Source organism: Seriola lalandi, unplaced genomic scaffold (genome assembly GCF_002814215.2).
Source record: "Seriola lalandi dorsalis isolate HSWRI2012SDOR001 ecotype SW California unplaced genomic scaffold, Sedor1 jcf7180002054956, whole genome shotgun sequence".
NCBI lineage: Eukaryota > Metazoa > Chordata > Actinopteri > Carangiformes > Carangidae > Seriola > Seriola lalandi.
In genome coordinates this window covers 313,284-334,177 of record NW_019525507.1, presented here as the reverse complement: position 1 = coordinate 334,177, position 20,894 = coordinate 313,284, and the positions used below count along the sequence as shown (strand labels likewise).

Here is a 20,894-nt window from a genome sequence, read left to right as displayed (position 1 = left end):
AGCTTTGTATTTATACTTAAATTCAGTTTATATTCAAGTTTTTCTATCATTTATGTATTACATGTGAATGAAAAAAATAAATGAAGCCCAAGTTTGACATTTTATCCCCCGTTAGATTGTGTAGTTTATGTAGAAATAGTTCCATCTAGTGGACAAATATAATTACTACCACAGGTGCAAAAGGACCATTTTTAAACCAAGACAAATACAAAAACCTATAATCAATGTGTTTATTTAAATGTTAATAAATAGTGAACATAGTGATTTATTATACAATTATATTAAGTGAAATATTTTAAATTAAGTGTATATTAATTTTTTAAAAAGTGATTTTCTTTTTTTTTTTCCCCATTGTTGAATTGTGCTCGTGCAAATCAGCATCTTGTGTCTTTTCTGCGAGTTCCTGCGGAAAAAACACATTACAGAAATTGTTAAGTACATTTTTTGAATATTGTGACAATTATTTTCTCGCTTAAAAAAAAAAAACAAAAAAAAAAAAAAAAAAAAAAAAAAAACAGCATTGTGGATTATATTACGACAGAACAGCAACTATGCCAAGAAAGAAGTTTCAAAAACGGGTCAGCAATAAGACACAGAACCAGGGAGGGGAGCCGCTGAATGAAGAAAAGTGAGAATTTAATATGCTAATGTCTGTGCAAACACAGGCAACAAATTGGCATGAAGAACAAAGAAAAGGCTTGGATCAGAGATGCATGCCGATTTAAGTCTCTGGTAATGAGAAGAGGCAGCAAGTGACACGTTATGTTTATATTATGAATGCATTTATCATGCCATTTTCTCCTTATTTCAAGACATCAGCATGAACAAAGCTCACCTCCCTTTTTTCGGTGTAAATCTTGTTAAATGACTCACGTTCAGCTGAGTTGACTGAGGTGAAATGGTGAAAGCAAACCTTGTGATTGTGATTTCTTGTGTTTACTCAAGTGTGATCTGACTTCATTCTTGGAGCTGTCAGCGTCAGGGTTAGGCACCACTGCTTTCCATGACTTCTCTGTTGGATGAGAACTTGTGATTGTAAAAGGAATACAGACAAATAACAAGATAAAGCAGGTAAAGTGGGAAACTTCTCAGGGGATCTGAAAGACCCATGTTTATTTTATTCATTTATGTATTTATGTGTGTGTGTATATATATATATATTTAATTAATTAATTGTAAATATTTTTGGGAATTTGCACTGCTCAGGTAGAATATCAACAGAATATCATTTTTGCTTAAAAAATAAATAAATAAATGATTAATCAATTACCTTAATTGTAGACAATTTTCTGTTAATAGACTTGCTTACCAGTTTGCCACCTGCGTGTCAGGTAAATTTCATCCACATTCCTCCATTTTTCCTGAAGAGAAACGGGCATGTCGCAGTTTTCATCCATTTCTCGGATGGCGTTCCCGTGTGGACAGTGGCGCAGCCTCTCCCATGCAACAGGCTGATGTTGCTGCGGCTCGTTACACACGCAGCTCTTTTCCCTCATCTTTGGGTACATCACTGCAGGACACTTCTCCAGGTTCTGCTTGGAGGCCAGCGGCCTCTTGAGGTCAGTGAGCTTCCTGGGATCATCAGCCGCCCTCCATTTAGGGCCTCTGCGACATGAGCTGTTCTCAGAAGATTCTCCCTCGGTGTCGAGTCCGTGATGAAGACCGCGAACATCAGGGCTGGAGCCTTTTCTCGTCAGTTTCTTGGTGTGAGATTTACATGCTTCACATGTTGGTAAGAGTGCGTCATTCAACTGTTGGAAGGGAACAGCTTTTCTTGTTAAGCTCCTGTCATCAATTCCTGGACTGGCAGATGTGCAGATCCTGCGTTTTGCCAGACATCTGGAGCAAAGTCGTTCCCTCTTGGACGCATATGGGATGAATGCATTCTCATTGAAATTTCTGCTAAGGCAGCATTCGTGGTCAGAGAGGCTTCGCCGATCCGCCTTGCCTTTGGGTTTGTACCTCTCCTTTGGCTTGCGAACAGTGGGTTGGTCTTTGTACTCTAGGTCTAATTTTCTTCTTCTGCTAGGCACATCTAAACCACAGTGGCTCAGAGGTCTGCTCTGCTTCTTTGGAGTTGATGGCATCTTGCTGCAATAATAGACATTATCAAAGTCTGCTAGCCAGCTGGTTGAGGGGAGGTAGGCAGGCAACGATTCAAATGAAGTGTCCTGGTGTTCCTGGACATTCGTTTCTCCTCTGTGTTGGTTTCTATCTCCCATAAGAGGGGAATTATCCAACAACAACAACTTATGTGCAATATCCACCTGTGCTGTGTATGTCAACTTATTCATAGGAGCTTCTTCTGCAGCCTCCATCATGGGAAAGATATCTGCCTCAGGCACCATCTCAACCACAGGACCCTCCACAGTGGGGGTCATGTCCTCCAGTTCATCCTCTACCAGATCAGGCATCTCAATCATGGGGATGACCTCTTCTGTAGGAACCGTCAGCACATCTGCTGAGGGCACTTCAGCAGCAGCCAGTGTTTCATCATGAGAGTCTGTGCAGCCATTTTGGATCAATGATTCAGGGGAGGGAATCAAGGTTTCCTCCATTGACCAAACAGAGGACTCCATCTTCCGCAGCTCATCTAGATATTTGGGGTCGAAGGGCAGGTGAACGACTTTAAAGTGAAAATTCTCAGAGGTCACGCTCAGGTCTTTCTCGCTCCTCGTCTCCTCAACGTCACTATGAGCTGCTACTTCAGATCCCAAATTTGAGACTTCAGTGACGGGGTCCATCTGGTTCTTGGATTCCTCCAGAGCAGAGATCTTCTCACTGCTGCTGGGCGTCCCAACTAGCAGAATGTCAGGACAAGCTTGTAGCGCCTGCTCAGACTGGTCTGCAGGAAGGCACAGTCCGTCATCCTGCAGCACGCTGCCCTGGAGGATGGAGCTACACTGGACCACGTCTGTGGAAAATCTGTGGGACACTTCTGCAGTTTCATGAGAGTGCAGGAGTTGTACTCCCACCGGTGTAGTGCAGCATTCAATCCTCACCTCCTCAGTCTGAATCACAAAGCTGCCATTTGGTGGCGTCCTGGTCGTGGAAGAAGGAACCATGTCCTTTAGCTCCAGAGAATGATCCCTCTTCTGCACAGCCAAGGCTGGTGAGAGCGGCTTGCTGGTGGGGACATTGGGGGTGATACCGCTGCAAACTGGGAGGCCGCTGGAGGCTTCAGTGTCACTGGAACCTGGCGTGCTGTTCCTCAGGGTTGCAGACAGTGGCTCAGTTTGAACCTGAGAACTGGTCATTTCTCTGGCTGGGCCATTGTGTTGATAGCGGAATCTGCGAGAGTGGTAGGCCATGGTCTGGTAATACTGGGGGTTGAGCATGCGCCTGTAGTCCATCAGATGGAGGTGGGTATGGGGTACAACAAAGCCAGGTGGCTCCATGTATTGATTTGGTTGGTAGTGGGGCATCACTGGCATGCCATAACCTTTAACGACAGAAAAAAGTAATTAATGCCATCATGACTTGTACAATTGTTTCAAAAAGTTTATTTTAAAAAAGGATACCAGTAGATACAAACTGCCCAGTTGGGAAAGGGCAAAAGGTGATGCTAATACAGGAAGGTGATGGTACGCAAAAGATTAAATAAGGCAAAAATATAGCCTTGGGTCTGACGTCAGGCCTCATATTTGGTGGTATACCTATCGGTTTTAGCTTGGTCAAATCTTAAAGACGCAGGTTTGATTCTCAGTTTTAGGCCCCTGCAAAATTCTGCACCAAAGAGAACCCAGCCTAATGCAAAATGAGCCAAAGCAGCTGCAAAATAAGACGTAAAAGTTTAAAACAAAACTAAAAGTCAGCTATGCTAGCAGCTCTGCAAAGCCATCATCACATCATTTTAGTTTAGCACTTTAGCAGGCTAACATGTACTAACCAGCGTTAAACACAAAATACAGCTGGAGCTGATGGGAATGTCATTCATTTTGCAGGTATTTGGTCAAAAAGGATTGGACAAATTAAACCAAAGTCATTAAGATTCATCATCTGGGATCTATGAATGTCTATAACCTGCAAAATACTGTGCATAGTATGTAGCATGAAATAAAGAAATTCTACATGGCATGATACATGCAACTTGTGCACTTCAGACAGAACAGGAATGTTGAATATTAAACAGAACATGATGATTCAGAAATGGATGATCACCTCACTAGACAAAAAAAAAAAATCTAAAGATGTGAGCACATTTATATATGACTTTGAATTGTGATATGCACCAGCTCATTAAAAAAATAATAATAATCATGTACGGGAAATGTAGAAACTGTGATAGAATTTAGTGTACCTCCTGTACCTCCTTTACTGTACCTCCACAAAGCCATCAGTCATGCCAAAAAGAAAAGAATTTTGGCACTTACCTAAACCAGGGTAGCCGTAGTACGGGTTGTAGGACATAGGTATGGGCACAGGCACAGGCACAGGCCACTGCAGACTCTGCATGGGCACATATGGCTGCGAGGGCTGGATGTAGAAGAAAGGTTTGTGGTGCTGCTCCTCAGGACGTGGAGCTCCTGAAGGTCCTGGAGCTGGTTGAGGATGCCCCTGGGCCTGTTGAGCTCCATGTGGCGGGTTTGGACCCCGAGGGCCTCGACCGTAGGAGTGTTGCAAAGTAGACGTGTCTGCCTCCATATCTGACAAAGAGGCAAGAAGCAAATAAAAGGAATAGTTTGTCGTTTCTTTGTTGGCAAAATCTGTTGCAAGATACCAGATAGTTTCAGTGTATTTTGACAGCAAAACAAATGGACCTACACGCAAAAGGATTATCACTAACAAACTAACACAGCTTTCCAAGTATGATTTCAATTAGAAATCAAAGGTGTGGACTCATGCTGTACTCATTGGCTAGATTTTGGGGAGACAACCATCCAATTAGAGTTTAATGACCTGCATTTAAAGCCAATGAAAGCTGTTTGTGACCCACCGAGTTCCTCCCACTGTGGTGCATCAACTCACCTGAGGAAAGGCAGACAACGGATCAGAGATAGGAGGAAAAGTAAGATCAGTGTCTTGAACCAACTTGCTGTGACCTGAAACTTTAGGTAGATGGAAATAAGAAGCTCACTGGCTTTCATTAACAAAGCACACCTGCACCTTGCACCGGCTTGATGAGATAACAGGACCATAGGTTATAGATAGATAGCTCAAAGTGGCACATCTTCTTTATAGCATCTTTTTGAGCTCCAGGCTCTTTTTCTTGAGGTTCACCTCATTTGCAGGTGAGCAGAGCTAAAATGCAAAGCACACACGTCTTGTGTTGAGATGCAGGGTTGACCACTGAAGGGCCTGTTATGAGGTTAGATGAGAGTTTGTTTGGTTGCCTGGGGCTGTATTTGTAGACGTTATTATCCATGAAGAATAAACATGTTCTGAGACCAGTCTGATTCCTTGACAGTGATTTTAAATCGGTACTGCTGTTTTAAGAGGTCTTCTGTTTATGGATTTTGGAAGGTGCCTGTCAGAGAGATTCATTGCACTGGCCTAATTTATATCCTTCATTTCTACACAATTAAAATCTACTTTTGCAAATTTCCACAACAGTGCATTCTGCTATTTGCATCATGTTCTCTTCAAGAAAAACAATATAAATGAACAAGTTTTGCCTCAGGTTTCTATAAAAACACAACTGTTGTGTACAAAAACATGTTTAGAGCATCCACTAGAGCAAAGGTTAGATCAATTTTTGGTATTAACCTATTAATCATTAAGTGAACATAGATAGTGAAAAAAGCTCAACATCTTCAAATGTCTTGTTTTGTCCATTCAACCGTCCATACCCAAAGATATTCAACTTACAATGATGTAATACAGAGAAAACAAACACATTTTAGTGGCTGGAATCAGCAAATATTGGAAATTTCTGCTTGAAAAATGACTTAAACGGTTCATTCATCACATTTTACGCCACTTAATTTCCTTTCAAAGGGCAGATCGATTATTCAACTAATTATTTTAGCTCAGTTAGATAGGAAGGGTTAATAGCTGGTAGCTTGAGTAAATCACATATCTGACCTGGCACCTGGTTCTACAGATCAATACTCATTTCCTATTGCTGCCATAACTATATTTCAAAAATAAATAACAGGTATGCTGCATTACAGGCTGATCAACATTAGATTCTCATATCTTTAACCCCTAAACCTTCTCAAATCTGGTAAATGTGTTTCATATTATTCCATGTTGTCCAGATACAGAGCATGTAAATCACTAAACCTGCTTCTTGAAATACACACCAGGATTTCATCAACCAGTATGACCTAGACATCAGAACAATTACCTCAATGTCCATCAATTAAACGCTGTAAAATCTGTAGTCTCCCAGCACAATAAGCATTATCACAAAATGACATAATATAGAATAATTAAACACAAAGCTTAAATAATGAAATTATTTTATTGGACTGGCCCCAAACAGTGGCACACCATCATCTGCAACACAACCTTGCAGCCCATTTACCTGTTTGTGAAATCCACCAATCATGAATAGTGCAAGGCAGTGTCACTGCAGAAACTTTATACATTTTCTTTTTTTTTTCCTTACTTTTATCTAACAAAAAGAGGCGTCCTGTGCAGTGCATTTCACCTGGTGCTCTAAGTATTTTCAAACACATTATCCTGAAACATTTTACACCTTTTAGGGGGGACCTGTGGAGGAAAGAAAGAAACATTACAACATGTTTTCACCAAGTCTGAAGTTTTAAAGTGTTGCAGATTGTGGTGCATGTGAACTCAATTGTCAGTCATCTGGAAAAAATAATGCCTCCTTCCCTTTTAAAGTATTGTGAGTATTATGGAAAAGCTTCATCTTGTGCAGTGTTTTGCGGATTTCACCTACAGTTCAACACACTTTGTTCAAAAGTCAGTCAAGGGACATTAACATCTTGGGTCTCCTCTCATGGTAGAGTCTGGCAAAAAGTAAAACAATGAAATCATTACATTCATAACAAGGTCGAAGTTAACAGTATTACACAAGACAAACATTAATCAACCTCTCTCCCAGTGTAATGGTGGTGGCTCATCGTCATCATTGTCCTCATCTCTCGGCCTGTGGTACATCACCTTCCTTTGAGTACTCATCTCTGTCAAATAGATGCATCAAATCATCGGCGGCTCAACTTTAAGATATTACAGTTAGGATAGATTAAATTACAATGAATTGCATAATCATGTTCTGTGAATTTAAATTCATGTTTTCTTTATCCCCGCATCAACTAGCATAACAACACACGACCAGGACGCCACCATTAACTATTAACTAACAATTCAAAGATACTGGAGTCATTCACCATTTTTTTGGCCTTTCTATTGTGGATACAGTTTGTGAAGAAACATCTTGAATTTTATATTTTAGAATGTGTTCCCAGATGTTGTTTTGGTTGGTCTTTCTTAGGCTTGCACCAAACTTTGAGGGGTAAATGAATAAATATGGGGCCAAAACTACTCCCACCTGGCTGCAAAATCCTTATTATGCTGTTCATACTGTTTGAACAAATTGCAAACTGACACCGAGATGGAACAAGATGCATCTTGCTTTACCTACAAACATCAGCAAAGTCTCAATATTCATTTTTGTGAATCATTTCATCTTCTTTCTTTTTTCTACCATGTCGTTGCAGAGGGGTTGCTTGTCTCCTCCTGGGAATCACGTCACCGTCTCCCCACCTGCCTTGGTCTGTGGTGGTCAGATCATCTCTGCAGAGTCTGTCTATGAAAGAGTTCACACAGATTTCTAACATGATTTACACAAGGCTTGGACTGAAGATGATTGTCAACTTAAGTGTCAAACCTAGAAAAAAAAAAAAACATTCCTATCTGAGACTTACCCTGGCATGTTCCGCACTGCAGCTCGCTGCTAGTCATCTCTTCCATCTCACCATCAGCTGGATCCTGCTTACAAAGATCACGACCCTCCTCCTGGTCGAATGGATCCGAGGGATCCTTGTATTGGCCTCTTTTATACCTGAATTTTGCTGAATGTCTCGATGGGAGAGAATGCAGCTTCCTGGGTGCAGAATGCTTCTTCACAACCACTCTGACCGGCTGCTCACACCCTCTTCCATACCTGCTTTCCTCGTCAGAGTCTCCGGCTTCATCTCGGTACATCTTGGAGCTGTGGACTTTGCTCCTACCTGCACCTTTTGCCAAGCTTTTCCCACAGCAAGCGCACACAAACCTCTTTGAACCTGGCAGCCACACTTCCTCTATTTCTTCAGCGGCTTGAGGAGAAGCACCAACGACCTCTGGCAGCCTCCTGCCGGTATACACATGTTTGTTGGGAAAAAGGTCCGCATCTTCCAGGTCTGTGGAGAACATCTCATCTCTGGAGGAAAGCTCATCAAGAGATGGACTGAGAACACTCATCCGCTCATGGGTGGACTGCATGGGGAGGTAGTTGTAGTAGTAGGAGGTTGTGGGGGATGAGAGACGACCAGCTCCTGCAGCTCCAGGGGTCAAAACATTCTCAAAAGGCAGCTTGAGGATCTGGTAGCTTGGATTGGATTTGGCTTCATCAAAGGATCCTGTCTGGTGATCTGTCTTTGAGTCTTTGTCTCTGCTCTTAGCTTCCTTAAGCACAGGCTGAGCGGAGGAAAAGGACGGTGTCGGTGACTTCAGGAGCTCTACAGCATCGTATTTGGGAACACTTGGATTGGTCACTAAGATATCTGACTGGATATCTGTGACCTCTTCTTTCTTAAGAGGAAGAGAGTGTTCTCCTGCTGGCTGCTCAAGCTCAGGACACTCTTCATGAACAGAGGAGCTATCGAGGGGCAACTCCTCTTCCAAGCCCGCTGACCAGCATCCCTGAGGGCTCAGTGCGTCTAAGCTTCTTTGGCTGGACTCACCGTCATACACCGCTGTTGTGGAGTCACTGAAGGTCACAGCAGGACTGTCGTCAGGCACTGAAGGTAGGATGTGACCCTGCTCTTCACTTTTCTTCTCTTCTCCAGGAGAAAACATCCCTGAGGACTGGGAGGCGACACCAGAGTCGAGCTCTCTCTCAGCACCCTGCAGCTCGTTGGCACGAATTTTATCCAGGCATTCGATGAGCTTGGTTATGGCATCGCTGGGATCTGTTTGAGCCTCTGAGCAGGCCATTTCTCGAGACCGATGAGGCTGCGGGTGATGTTGCTGGCGAGGCATGTCACCCCAGGTAGGAGCATGGAACCGAGGTTCAAACATTCGCCTGTAATCCACTGGATATATTGGAGCATGTGGGAAAACAAAGCCAGGATACTGCATGTACTGGTAAGGGTGCATGCAGGGACGGCTAAAGTTAAAACCTAGAGAAATAGATACATAATTGTGAGATTTCAGGCAATCAGTACTAGATGATTGCAACAAAAACGTAAGTTTAAATAGCCTGATACCTCCAGGCAAACCATAGTGACTGTATGGGTTGTTCATCTGCCAGTGCTGGTAGAGGTAATAAGGTTGAGATGGTGGCTGGACATAGAAAAAAGGTCTGGGATGGTGAGTTCTCTGTTGTCCACCCCCAAATGTATGTGGCTGTTTGCCTCCATCTACAGGAAGCAGCAGGTGAGATATCAGAAACAAATGAGGAAAAAAAACATACAAAAAGTGTAACTGTCTACTCGTTGTTTTTAATTGTGATAAAACCAAGAAGTCACCATAGCTCAAATGTTGTTAATTAAATTAGGAAAATTAACGTTATAAGAAAGTCTTACCGTCCATTTTCACATTCGCGTTCTTGCTCAACCTGTCAGAATAAAACACTTCAAGGGGATGACAAAAACAACAATAATAAACATCCCCCAGCTCCTGAAAATTAAAGGCAAGTTTGTTTTTCAATTTTTCTTTAAACAAATATAAGCAGAACGGCGTCTCTCTCAGGTCCACAAGACGCCCGACTCACAAAAGCTGAAACATCTCCGCTAATCAGTCAAATAGGAAACACCTGCGGCTCTGCTCGGGACTGTAAACACAATGAGTTTGAGCAGTGTCAGATTAACCAGGATAAAATGTAGCCTAGGTTTTCCAACAAAGCCGTGTGCAACTCTCAGAAAATAAAACTCTACCAAAGTGAAATCAACAAATACAGAAAATAAAAATCTGTCAAGGTCAATGAATTAAATGAAAATGAAATGAGTCCCACATTCACCAAAAACTTTTGACCGACATCAAATTTAAAGTCTATCTTTGCAATGTTTTTATTGTTTACACTATTCACTGTTAAGTTGTATGACGTATAAAGGTCTAAATATTTCAAAGCCTCCTCCAAAGGAAAATGATAGTTTAATTACATAAGTGTCTTACAGCCCAACAGGCTTTAGTAGAAATACAATATCCTAAAAACTCTACAGAATATTTACCAAGTGCTAGTTTCAGGTTGTTAACACATAAAAAACATGTTTTCCCTATCTGCAGTGTTTTGGGCAAGGCAAAAATACATAACTTAGTATTTATAAATTTAAATGTATACTCCGTTTCATAAGGTTCCATAAGGTTGCAGTGCTACTGTGTGTCCGTCTGTCCAGCAGAGGTCACTGTTAGGCTGCTTAGTGTGTGCGCTTGCGCAGTATCCTGATTTGGCCTCTGGTCTTTCAGGCGCTTATGATGCGCTGAAAGGGTGTCCGCTGCTCGGCGCTTCTACACAACTGTTTAATGTCTAAATTCGGCTTCAGGAGCTTACTTGGCACTATCTGCTGACTGGAAAAGCCACGGTGACGGTTCAGTTTGTGGAGTCTGCCCGCAGTTACCGTAAAGGAGCTTGGATTTTGGTTGCCGAAGTTCTCAGGTAGCTAGCTGCCGTTTATTTAGCTATTTTAGCTTAGCGGTGTGTGCTAGCAGCATGTCCGCTCTCTAATTTGGTTGCTGCGTTGGTTTGTGACTATCACGTCCTTTTTTTGAATAAGTTTACAAATGAGCTAATCATGTCAGATGCTCGCCTCTCTTACAGTCACCAGGAGGCATGGTACCACGTTAGCTGACCCCGGAACTGTGAGCGGAGGGAAGCTAAAGTTGCTACTTGAGCTAGCGATATAACATGAAATCAAAGCTAGCTGATCAGATGTATTGATCAAAAACAAGGATGATCACATTGTTGAGCTAGCGCTTTGAAACAAAGCTACGGAGAACACGAGCGGTTGGGTTGGCTAACCTGTCTGTTTTAAACAAGGTTTGTTTTGAACGTGATGGTTAACGGTGATGTGCTAACGTAGCTAGCCAGCATCAGGCTAGTCCAAAAATGTTAAACACCCTTCAAATGTCAGCCTTTACTTCCAGAATAACCCGCTACTTAGCGGGTTTTTTTAGGGTAAAAAGTTGTAAATAGAGTATATATGTACTAAGCATGAAGCTGATGTGTGTTAGATGGCTTAACGTTAGGTGAACATTTACCTACAGTCTGCACACATTGTTACCAAACTGCATCCTTCGCTGTTCACAGGCTAGACATACATATGAACATGCATCGTAGAAACGAACTGCTAACCAATCTTAACGTTTACATTTATGAATTGTCAGTGAAATCTGCTAATATGAGTTTAGTGTCTAATAGTGACTAACGCTAATTAGAAATATCCTGAATCTGAGTGTGTTAACAGCATCAAACAGATCTGATCCAATGTGGTGTGGAGATCGTTGCAAAATGCATCGATGCACGACCCTGAATTTGTAATAGATATTCGGCTGAGAAGTTGACATAACAACTGATATTATTAAAATTGCATGGTGTTCTCCTTCTTTCCACAAATGATATCCTCAGTGCCTTATTGGAACAGGGTGGCCTGGTCGGCACTAGTAGTAGTGTTGTTTGTGGGTGTAGGGTGTAAGGTGTAAGCTGTGCTGCATGAAGCCAATGAAGGCACTGATGGTAAAAGTGGCTTTGAGTCATGGTAACCTGCCAAAAAGCACAAAGTCATTTAAGAAGTGAGCAGTGGAGCTCAACTCTTACAGCCAAAAAGATGATGTGTTTTTGTGTGCGTGATTGAAACGTTATATTTTACCAATGGCCTATTAATATCTGACAAATTGTACCACATGGCTCTTCAGTCAGCTGGTGTATCTCATTGACTAGATTTTACCGTCATGAACCGTAATATCCTCATGGTTCACTATAACTGCAAAGGATCAACAATACAATTAACAGCTAAATTCTATACACTAACAACTAAATAGACTAAAGTATGAAAACTACACAAATAACTGAAATAGAAAGAAAACTAGGATATGCCATAATACCAGTACCATCATAGCAGATACAAATATCTGGGGAAATTATGGGACTAATAACTTTAGGTTTAAGATGCTTTGGGGTCTTGGGGCTCTGGTTTGGGGCTGAACACTGAAGGTAAACGCTGTTGTTGTGTAATGTGAAGTTGATGCATCTTTAATCTAAACCAGATTATGAATGAAATATGTTTTCAAGCAACCCCCTGTGAATTCATTTAATCCAGATGCTGTCTTGGTTTATAGAAAGCCAAAAGTCACTGCCCACTTCCATTCAGACTCTCCCGTTAGCAACTGTCTGGCTGTCAGTGCAGTTTCTGGAAGCTTTGGATGAAGGGTGATTGAGGGGAGAGATGGCAGCAGGTGACATGTAAGGGGAGACAGGTTGTGCAAAGTGCAGATTTCATATAAAATAAGATTTTCAGGATGTTTGCCAGACTTGACAGCCCAAAAACTGGACTATAAAAAAATGAAGAGAGTTCATAGATTTAGTAGGAGTTGTTTTTTTCTGTACTGCTAGTTTGCATGGATTCTAGACTCATCATTGCTTGTTTTGTTTTTCAGATTAGCACTGATGTAGCAGTGTTGCGACAGTCATCGCACTCTCTCTCTACCTCCGGTACCTAGTGCCTCACTGCATGACCTCAGACAACAGATAGACCCACGTGGGGAAACTGCCCCTTCCTCACCCAAGACCCCTGGACTCCTGACGGTTACACTTGGTTGCCACAACCCCAGAACGTTCTCATCTCAACTTTCAACTCATCTCCAGGAGAAGGAGCAGCAGAAGTTTTTCCACATAGGAGTCGAACACCTCCACTTTGGCCAGTGGAGGTGTTAGAGAGCTGTCCCCTTCCCTCTCCCCCGTTTACCCTCTTGAATCTTTGAGAATTTTTTTTTTCTCCTGGTTGGCTTGAGTCCGGTTCTGCCGGCCGTGTGACTTTTCAAAACTGGGGCGCGATTCATGGGATGCAACCATGTCGGATCTCAGTGAGCGCAGGCCGGTCAACACGGACTACGCTGTCTCCCTCCTGGAGCAGCTCAAGTTCTTTTATGAACAGAAGTTACTGACTGATGTTGTGCTGCTGGTGGAGGACACGGAGTTCCCATGTCACAAGATGGTCCTGGCCACATGTAGCTCCTATTTCAGGTGAGTCCGCCACACTGTAATCAGCCTCATGCTGCTCATGTTGTATGTTGGGGGTTCCTGTTTTTTTAAAAACCTCAGGCTGATTGTGCCCAAGCTTTGTGTGGTATATCTCCTCTGAATTTGTCTCCTACAGTTTCAATTAATAAAGCACCACACAGGTTTTTTGTGCTTAAAGACAGCAATTACTCCCTTCAGTTAGGGGTTGCGGGGGGGGTTGGGATGAAGTGTAGATACGCTGTTATTATGTAGCGCAGTTGTTATGTGTGTAAGTGCTCACCTCCTACAGTTACAATGAATAATGCAGCACGTCGTACAGCAAGTGTTACCCACTCTATACGTGGAGGATGGAAAACAAGGGGATGGTGTTTCCTTAAAAGCGGGGGCTCGGGTCGCCCTCTGCGGCAGTTGTTCCGTCTCTGATATATATTTCTACACAGAACAAATGAAGCAATCTCTAACCTGTAGTACCAGAGACATATCCCTCAAGGCCCCCAGGAGGCCTCATTTGTACGCACAACATTGCATAATATAGTGTGTGCACTGCAGTGAATGTGACAGAGCAGCAGCCTCAGCTCTGGGAAGAGTCCATCTGTACATGACAGGAGCTCATGAAGCATTTGAACACGCTGTCCACCTCCCTGTCTGTCTCACGCCTCCCTCCCTCTTTTTTCCCTGCACACCACACTCCACACACGCATTCCAAGAAAAGGTCCCGACAACTTTATGCCTCCCTCATACCCACCTCTCCCCGATCTTCCCAACTGTTTCCCACGCACTCGTTATCTGGTGCGAACATGCAAAGCATTTCCCCTCCAGGGTTCAGAGGTGTCCTAGCGCTTCCTCCAAACTGCGGCTCTGTCCTTCTGCTGCTGCCCCTCCTTTCCACCTCCTCCCGTCTTGCACGCTTTGCTTCAGAGAAGGGGGGGTGTACCGCGGGACTCTGGAGGGAACTTGTTTGTAGGGGAAAGTCTGGTCACGTAGGTTTTGGTGAGAGATGGAGAGAAAAGGGGACGAAAGAGAGGAAAAGGAGGGAGGGGGTGCAGGGGTATGCCTGCAGGGTTGCGTAATACAGCCTGGCAGGTTTTGCCCCTGCTGTGATCGGCACAGAGACACACACCCCCAAAACTGCTGTTCACAAGGGTAGAGCTGGTTTGCAGACAAAATATTATGAAGACTGAGGCTGCAAATGACGGCTATTATCATATTTTTAATCTAGTAATTATATTTATGAATATTCATTTATAAAATTTCATCATCTATAGAAAGTCACAAACCACCACCAGTTTTATTTTACTATAAAATTTCCTGACAAGTACATTGAATTTGGTTGCAATTTAAAAATAAATAAACAATTGAGGGAACTTGTTCAAAAACCTTTCCTTGGAGCTGTTGGAGCAACAAATTATTTGGCACACAGGAACCGATGTGTTTGTGCATTCCAGTTCAGCAAATGTATTGTGTGTGGAATAAACAGAAGGTGCCACTAACACAAATGCAAACCGAATCAACAGAAATTCTAATGAAAAAGACCCAGCGTCCCTCTATTGCCCATGCTGTGCGCCTCTCAAAAATATCTCTGCAGCACTATGCGTTTGGCTCCGAAGACATAAGCAGCATAAATGCGAATTACCAACTCAAGCCAATAACGGCTCCCCAGATGCATAAAATGTGAGAAATTGATGTCGTGAAAGAGGTTAAAGAGGCTCTGACTCACTCTTGAGAGCTGAGGAATGGCGACGTGGAAGTGTAGGCGGCCTGCCGAGGCTGCTGCAGATACACTGGGAGTCAGAGCCCCAGCCGGAGCTAAACCGTGCACAGTTATCCCACCGGCCGGGTTTCAACTGTCACTTTTTGTCATTTCAGTATTAGGGAAATTGGGTTGGTGGGCAGGCTAATCCGCATACAACAACTGTCAAGTATCAGGTTGGTAGTAACATCTGCTCCAAATAAGCCAGAGATATTCAGTCCTGCTATTTGAGACCTAGAATACGTATAGGTTCATATGCTATGAGGAGCCAGTTCGCAGAGAACTAATCAGCAGATTAATCAACAATAACAAATATTAATTTATCAGCTTTTAAAACGAAAAAGATATAGTTGGATGTTGTTTTCAAATAACACAAGGACAGTGGGAAATTAACTCCTGCAGCAGCCAATTACAGGTAGACTGGCTCTGGTTGGTTACTTTGTCTGTTTTTCCAGCCACTTTGGCAACTGGCCAGCTGTCATTAGGAGGCTCTGTTTATTTAAAAGAAAAAGTTTGGATACTAAAACAGTGATCCCCCAATGTAGACTGAAAGGATGTCCTGTCTCATGGGTTTATTATGAAGTCAGTCTTTGCTGATTACAAAACATTGGCTGGAAAACTTAAATATGTGCTGATATGAAGGAATAGGTCTTATACGGTGTAACCAGTTCGAAGTTTAGAGAAGTAATCTGAAACAAACAGCAACAAATGGGGAAGAAATAAAGTCTTTTCATCCAGAGAAACCACTTCACCTTTTGTCTGTAACCAGCACAAGTGCTTTGTCATTGTGGCTTCTATCTGCTTGAATGTGCTGCTTAGCAATGATGGTACTTGAGGAAGCATTCATTAAATTCATTTGGTGTTGAAAGAGAACTTTGGGTTTCTCAACTCTTTGCGTTTATTGTATTTAAATGAATACAGCCTTAAAAGGATGTGTTTCCTTAGAGAGAAACGATATGTCAATTAGGGCAACGGCATCATTTTGTATGTCACTAAGTTTAGACTACTGGTCTTTATCAGCTGTAGTCTGCAGCTCTAAAATATGTGGTTTCCATGGATCCAGTTTCACTTGCACAAATGGTTTGTGTTTGCCAAGTACAGTAAAAGGAGAAATCTGACAATTGTTAACATAATATAAGCATGACGCAGCAAGGATATAATGAAAAACTTTACTCTAACAAGGTTTGCTGCATGACAACCGACTCAAACATGCCGCAAGTTTAAATATAAAAGTCATATTTCACTTTTCTTTTATGGAAACATCAGTGAATCTCGGATCTCTTGCTCTTCACTCCATTAAATAAGGACTGTGTTGACTGATGATCCTCCACCGTTGTGTTCCCGCTCCTGTAGGGCGATGTTCATGAGTGGCCTCAGTGAGAGCAAACAGACCCACGTCCACCTTAGGAACGTGGACCCAGCCACCTTGCAGATCATCATCACCTACGCCTACACAGGCAACCTGGCCATCAATGATAGCACCGTGGAGCCGCTCTATGAGACCGCCTGCTTCCTACAGGTCAGTACAGCAGTAGACAAAACAAACAAGAAATGCATATCAAGTGTTCTAATAGCCATTTGGATCTTTCTTTAAGGATGCCTATAAAAACATGGTAAGCTTGTATTATACTCAGGTACTTACCTACTACAGCAGTGTGTTACAGCCCGCAGGCAGAGAAAGCGTACAAGCTCAGCAACGATTGTCAGCTTAAGTCTTCTAGCCGTTTTATCTACTAAGACGCCAACATTTAATTCCTTGAGTCCTTTTTCATTCAAATTACTTAACCAGCCAAAAATGACTCATGAAGATATGTAGATTCTATAATCTAGAGTCCACTGTGGCCACAGCATACAAATATTAATTTTCTTTCCATTCACATCTTTGATTTATGATGTTCATGGACATTTACATCAGTGAAAAGAATAAGATAAAATATCTCCATACTAGTGTTGTTCCACTTTTGTGTCTTTGTCCTTTAATGCAAAGAGATATGTTTTTTTCTGCAGCTTTCTGACTGTAATTTCTCTCTGTCCTTTGTCCCGTTCAGGTGGAGGACGTCTTGCTGCAGTGCAGAGACTATCTGGTGAAGAAGATCAACGCTGAGAACTGCGTCCGCATGCTGAGCATCGGCGACCTGTTCAGCTGTAGCGAGCTAAAACAGAGCGCCAAGCGCATGGTGGAGCACAAGTTCCCCATGGTGTACCGACAGGAAGCCTTCCTCCAGCTCTCCCACGAGCTGCTGATAGACGTCCTGAGCAGCGACAACCTCAACGTGGAGAAAGAAGAGACGGTGCGCGAGGCGGCCATGCTTTGGTTGGAGTATAACATGGAGGCTCGATCGCAGCACCTATCCTCTGTACTCAGTCAGATCCGCATCGACGCCCTGTCAGAGGTGACACAGCGTGCCTGGTTCCAGGGTCTGCCGCCCAATGACAAGTCTGTGGTGGTGCAGGGCCTCTACAAGTCCATGCCCAAGTTCTTCAAGCCCCGGTTAGGCATGACCAAGGAGGAGATGCTGATTTTCATGGAGGCCATGTCAGAAACGCAAGGCGAGGGCTATGTCATGTCCGGGTCTTTGCTTACTACGGTGGTGTGTTACAGTCCGCAGGCAGAGAAAGTGTACAAGCTCAGCAACCCCCCCGGGGACCTGCAGAAGGTGGGGACCCTTGTTACACCCGACAATGATGTGTTCATTGCTGGCGGGCAGATCCCTCTCAAAAACTCTATCACCAACCACGGCAAGAGTGGCAAGTTACAGGCGGTCTTCCGCTCGGTCGATAGCTTCTTCTGGTTTGACGCCCAGCAGAATGCATGGGTGCCCAAAACCCCCATGCTGTGTGCCCGAATCAAGCCCTCGCTGGTCTACTGCGATGGCTACATCTATGCAATCGGGGGAGACAATGTTGGTGGAGAGCTGAACAAGCGCACGGTGGAGCGCTACGACTGCGAAAAGGATGAGTGGAGCATGATGAGCCCCCTGCCCTTCGCCTGGAACTGGAGCACCTCTGTGGTGGCACACGACTGCATCTACGTGATGACCCACGACCTGATGTACTGCTACTTCCCCCGAGCCGACACCTGGGTGGAGATGGCTATGCGCAAGACCAGCCGCTGTTTCGCCTCAGCAGCTGCCTTCGGTGACCTAATTTTCTACATCGGTGGCCTCCACGTGGTCAGCAACTCTGGCATCCGCCTGCCAACGAGCACCATCGACGGCTCATCCGTCACCGTGGAGATCTACGACGTCAACAAGAACGAGTGGCGCCTGGCCGCCAACATCCCTGCCAAGCGTTACTCGGACCCATGTGTGCGGGCAGTGGTGCTGCTCAACTCTCTTTGCATATTCATGCGTGAAACCCACATGAACGAGCGCGCCAAATACGCTATCTATCAGTATGACATGGAGCTGGACCGCTGGTACCTGCGGCAGCCTGTGTCTGAACGCGTACTCTGGGATCTGGGTAAGGACTTCCGCTGTGCAGTGGGGAAGCTGTACCCCTCCTGCCTGGAGGAGTCCCCCTGGAAACCCCCAACCTACCTCTTCTCCCCCGACGGAGCCGAGGAGTTCGAGGTGGACGGGGAGCTGGTGACCCTCCCTCACGTATAGCTCTTAACCTCCCCTACCCTACCTCGCTGACTGAACCAGGAATCTGTAACGCTGAGGGATGAACATGAAGGGGGGGCAGATGAGTTCTCTGAGATATGGAAAGGTTTGACATTATCTGTGTCGTGGAGGGATCTCTGGACTTTGGAGGCTTGCATTAGCTACAGCTGTTGCTGGTGAGTGATGCAGCCCGAAAACAAGAAGCTTGGAGCGATGCCCCTGAAAAATACTAGTAATCTGAAAAGTTTTTGGTTCTTTTTTGTTTTGTTTTTTTTTTTCTTTTTATTTTGTCAGTTGTGACATCTGTTAGATATTATTACAAGTCTGTCATACTGTTTCTACAATGTGATAATCTAAACGTCAACTGATTTTGTGATGATGAGGATGATGATGCACTTAACTGGTAAACCTTCTCGGAATGACAATGGCAACTGTACCAAAATCCCCCAGCCCCACCCTCCGACCATTGCTCCCCTCTCTTTCCCCCCTCTCCTCTTTTTCTCTTTTCTCACCACTGATAAAGGAACACTCTGTGAAAAATCTGTGTTTAGAGTATTAAACTTGCACTTTGTGTAGGCTTTGCATTTAGGCTCTGAAAAGTTTGTAGCTTGCTGCTCCGTGGTCGTCTTGGATTCACCGAAGTTAGCATGGACGCAGTTACAACAAAATAAAAGTATCAAATTGATCTTTAGAAACTTCTCAAACCACATCCTTTAGCATAATCCACGTTTATTTTTACTTTGTCCAGTGTTACAAGCTTTCATCATTTTGCTAATAAGTAGTTAAAGGTGCTGCTTCCAGTGGAGCTTTGGTCAGTGGAGCTATGTTGCTCTGTTGTGAAGAAACTGAACTGAACTGACTGATCAATGGTGGAGCAGCTGATAATGCAGCAGGAATGGTTTGAGAAGTTTTTGTGCATGTTTTGATGTTGATTTTGAAGGTTTATATCGACTCTGGAACTAGTAGTAGTAGTAATCCGCTTATTGGAAATTTTCTGACATATTATAGACTAAATCATTAATTGCTTACTCTGCAGATGCAGTTGCAGCTGTACCTGCATGATGACTAGATTTTTCAGGGCTAGTGTTGACATGTTGTGTTGCTTTGTTTCGAGGTATCCATTGGAATTGGTTGTATTTGCTGCAAATCCGACAACTACAGCCACCACCCACCACAAAAGAGTAAAACACAAACTTTTCAGAGCCAGCGCTGAAAGCCCACAGGGGCAAGGATTTGATGCTCAAAAATGTAGATATTTGCTCGGAGTATTCCCTGAGAACAGGATCCATCTCTTTCCTCAAAAGGCCCTGCAGACGAAAGGAACAGGGGCCGTTGTTTTCCGGAGTGGGTGGGAGGGCTGACGGGGAAACAAGTGAGAGGCGGAGAGGGGTTTAAAAGAGGGTGACTGCAGGTCCGGTCACGCATCACCTCTCCTCCCTCACCGCTCGGTCCTCCACCCTGACTCCACTATAGCGCCTCAACAGCCTGTCTGTCAGTGTGTTTGCACACAGGTCTTCCACACAGCCAGCAGTCTACACCTCACTCTATCCATCGTCACATGATCATGATACTTGTGTTTTTCTTTCCACGAGGGTCTCTGCAAATACACACAACTCCACTCTCAGTACAAACATAGGTTACGGGCTCATGCATTTTTTTATTTCCAAGCTGCTGAAATATATATATAATGAAATATATATTTTTCATATGTTTAAAAGACAACTGTTTTAGTGTGGGGAAAATAACCAGGTCTATTTTGTATTAGTGTCTTTTTTAATTTAATATCAGACATTACTGTAGTGTGATTGTGGGTAGCTATCCATTTTTTCCTATCAGATTTAATTTTTCTGAGTGAATATTGAGGATTCTTGCTGCTGATTGGTTGTGAGAAGAGAGGGCTGGCCCAGGGCTGTTGCTATGGAAATCGTCCCGGCAACCACTAGCAGTAGTGGAGGGGGGCGGGTTGGGGAGGGAAGGGGTCTTCCTCCTACCTTAAAAACATGAGCACAGGTGCTTCATGACAAACCCTTACTAGCATGTTTGGCTGCATCATATTCCTTTGGCACTGTATTTTGAATGAACGTTAATTTATTAAAAAACATACCAAAAACGTTCCTGAAACTGACTCCGTGTTTCGTTTGTCCTACAGTATGATGTTTGTGTCTGTTTGGCTTCTTTTGTTAAATTAAAA

General features: G+C 43.6%; 3 protein-coding genes across 3 annotated transcripts; 1 reads left to right on the top strand and 2 right to left on the bottom strand.

Moving 5' to 3' along the window:
- Positions 1-346: 346 nt before the first annotated feature.
- LOC111645800 (uncharacterized) lies at positions 347-4,844 on the bottom strand. The gene is made up of 5 exons (XM_023395114.2): positions 4,765-4,844; positions 4,374-4,646; positions 1,310-3,442; positions 914-1,012; positions 347-403 (listed from the first exon to the last, which is right to left on the bottom strand). Exons 2-5 carry the CDS (start codon positions 4,642-4,644, stop codon positions 375-377), a joined length of 2,532 nt encoding a protein of 843 aa, XP_023250882.1. The 5' UTR covers positions 4,645-4,646; positions 4,765-4,844; the 3' UTR covers positions 347-374.
- Positions 4,845-6,387: 1,543 nt separating this feature from the next.
- Positions 6,388-9,813, bottom strand: buc (bucky ball). Its single transcript, XM_023395034.2, has 7 exons — positions 9,699-9,813; positions 9,381-9,533; positions 7,836-9,293; positions 7,616-7,717; positions 7,002-7,091; positions 6,848-6,917; positions 6,388-6,657 (listed from the first exon to the last, which is right to left on the bottom strand). Exons 1-6 carry the CDS (start codon positions 9,703-9,705, stop codon positions 6,886-6,888), a joined length of 1,842 nt encoding a protein of 613 aa, XP_023250802.1. The 5' UTR covers positions 9,706-9,813; the 3' UTR covers positions 6,388-6,657; positions 6,848-6,885.
- A 759-nt stretch (positions 9,814-10,572) lies between these two features.
- kbtbd2 (kelch repeat and BTB (POZ) domain containing 2) lies at positions 10,573-20,824 on the top strand. The gene is made up of 4 exons (XM_023395108.2): positions 10,573-10,768; positions 12,766-13,351; positions 16,452-16,617; positions 17,147-20,824. Exons 2-4 carry the CDS (start codon positions 13,179-13,181, stop codon positions 18,704-18,706), a joined length of 1,899 nt encoding a protein of 632 aa, XP_023250876.1. The 5' UTR covers positions 10,573-10,768; positions 12,766-13,178; the 3' UTR covers positions 18,707-20,824.
- The last annotated feature ends 70 nt before the right edge of the window (positions 20,825-20,894 follow it).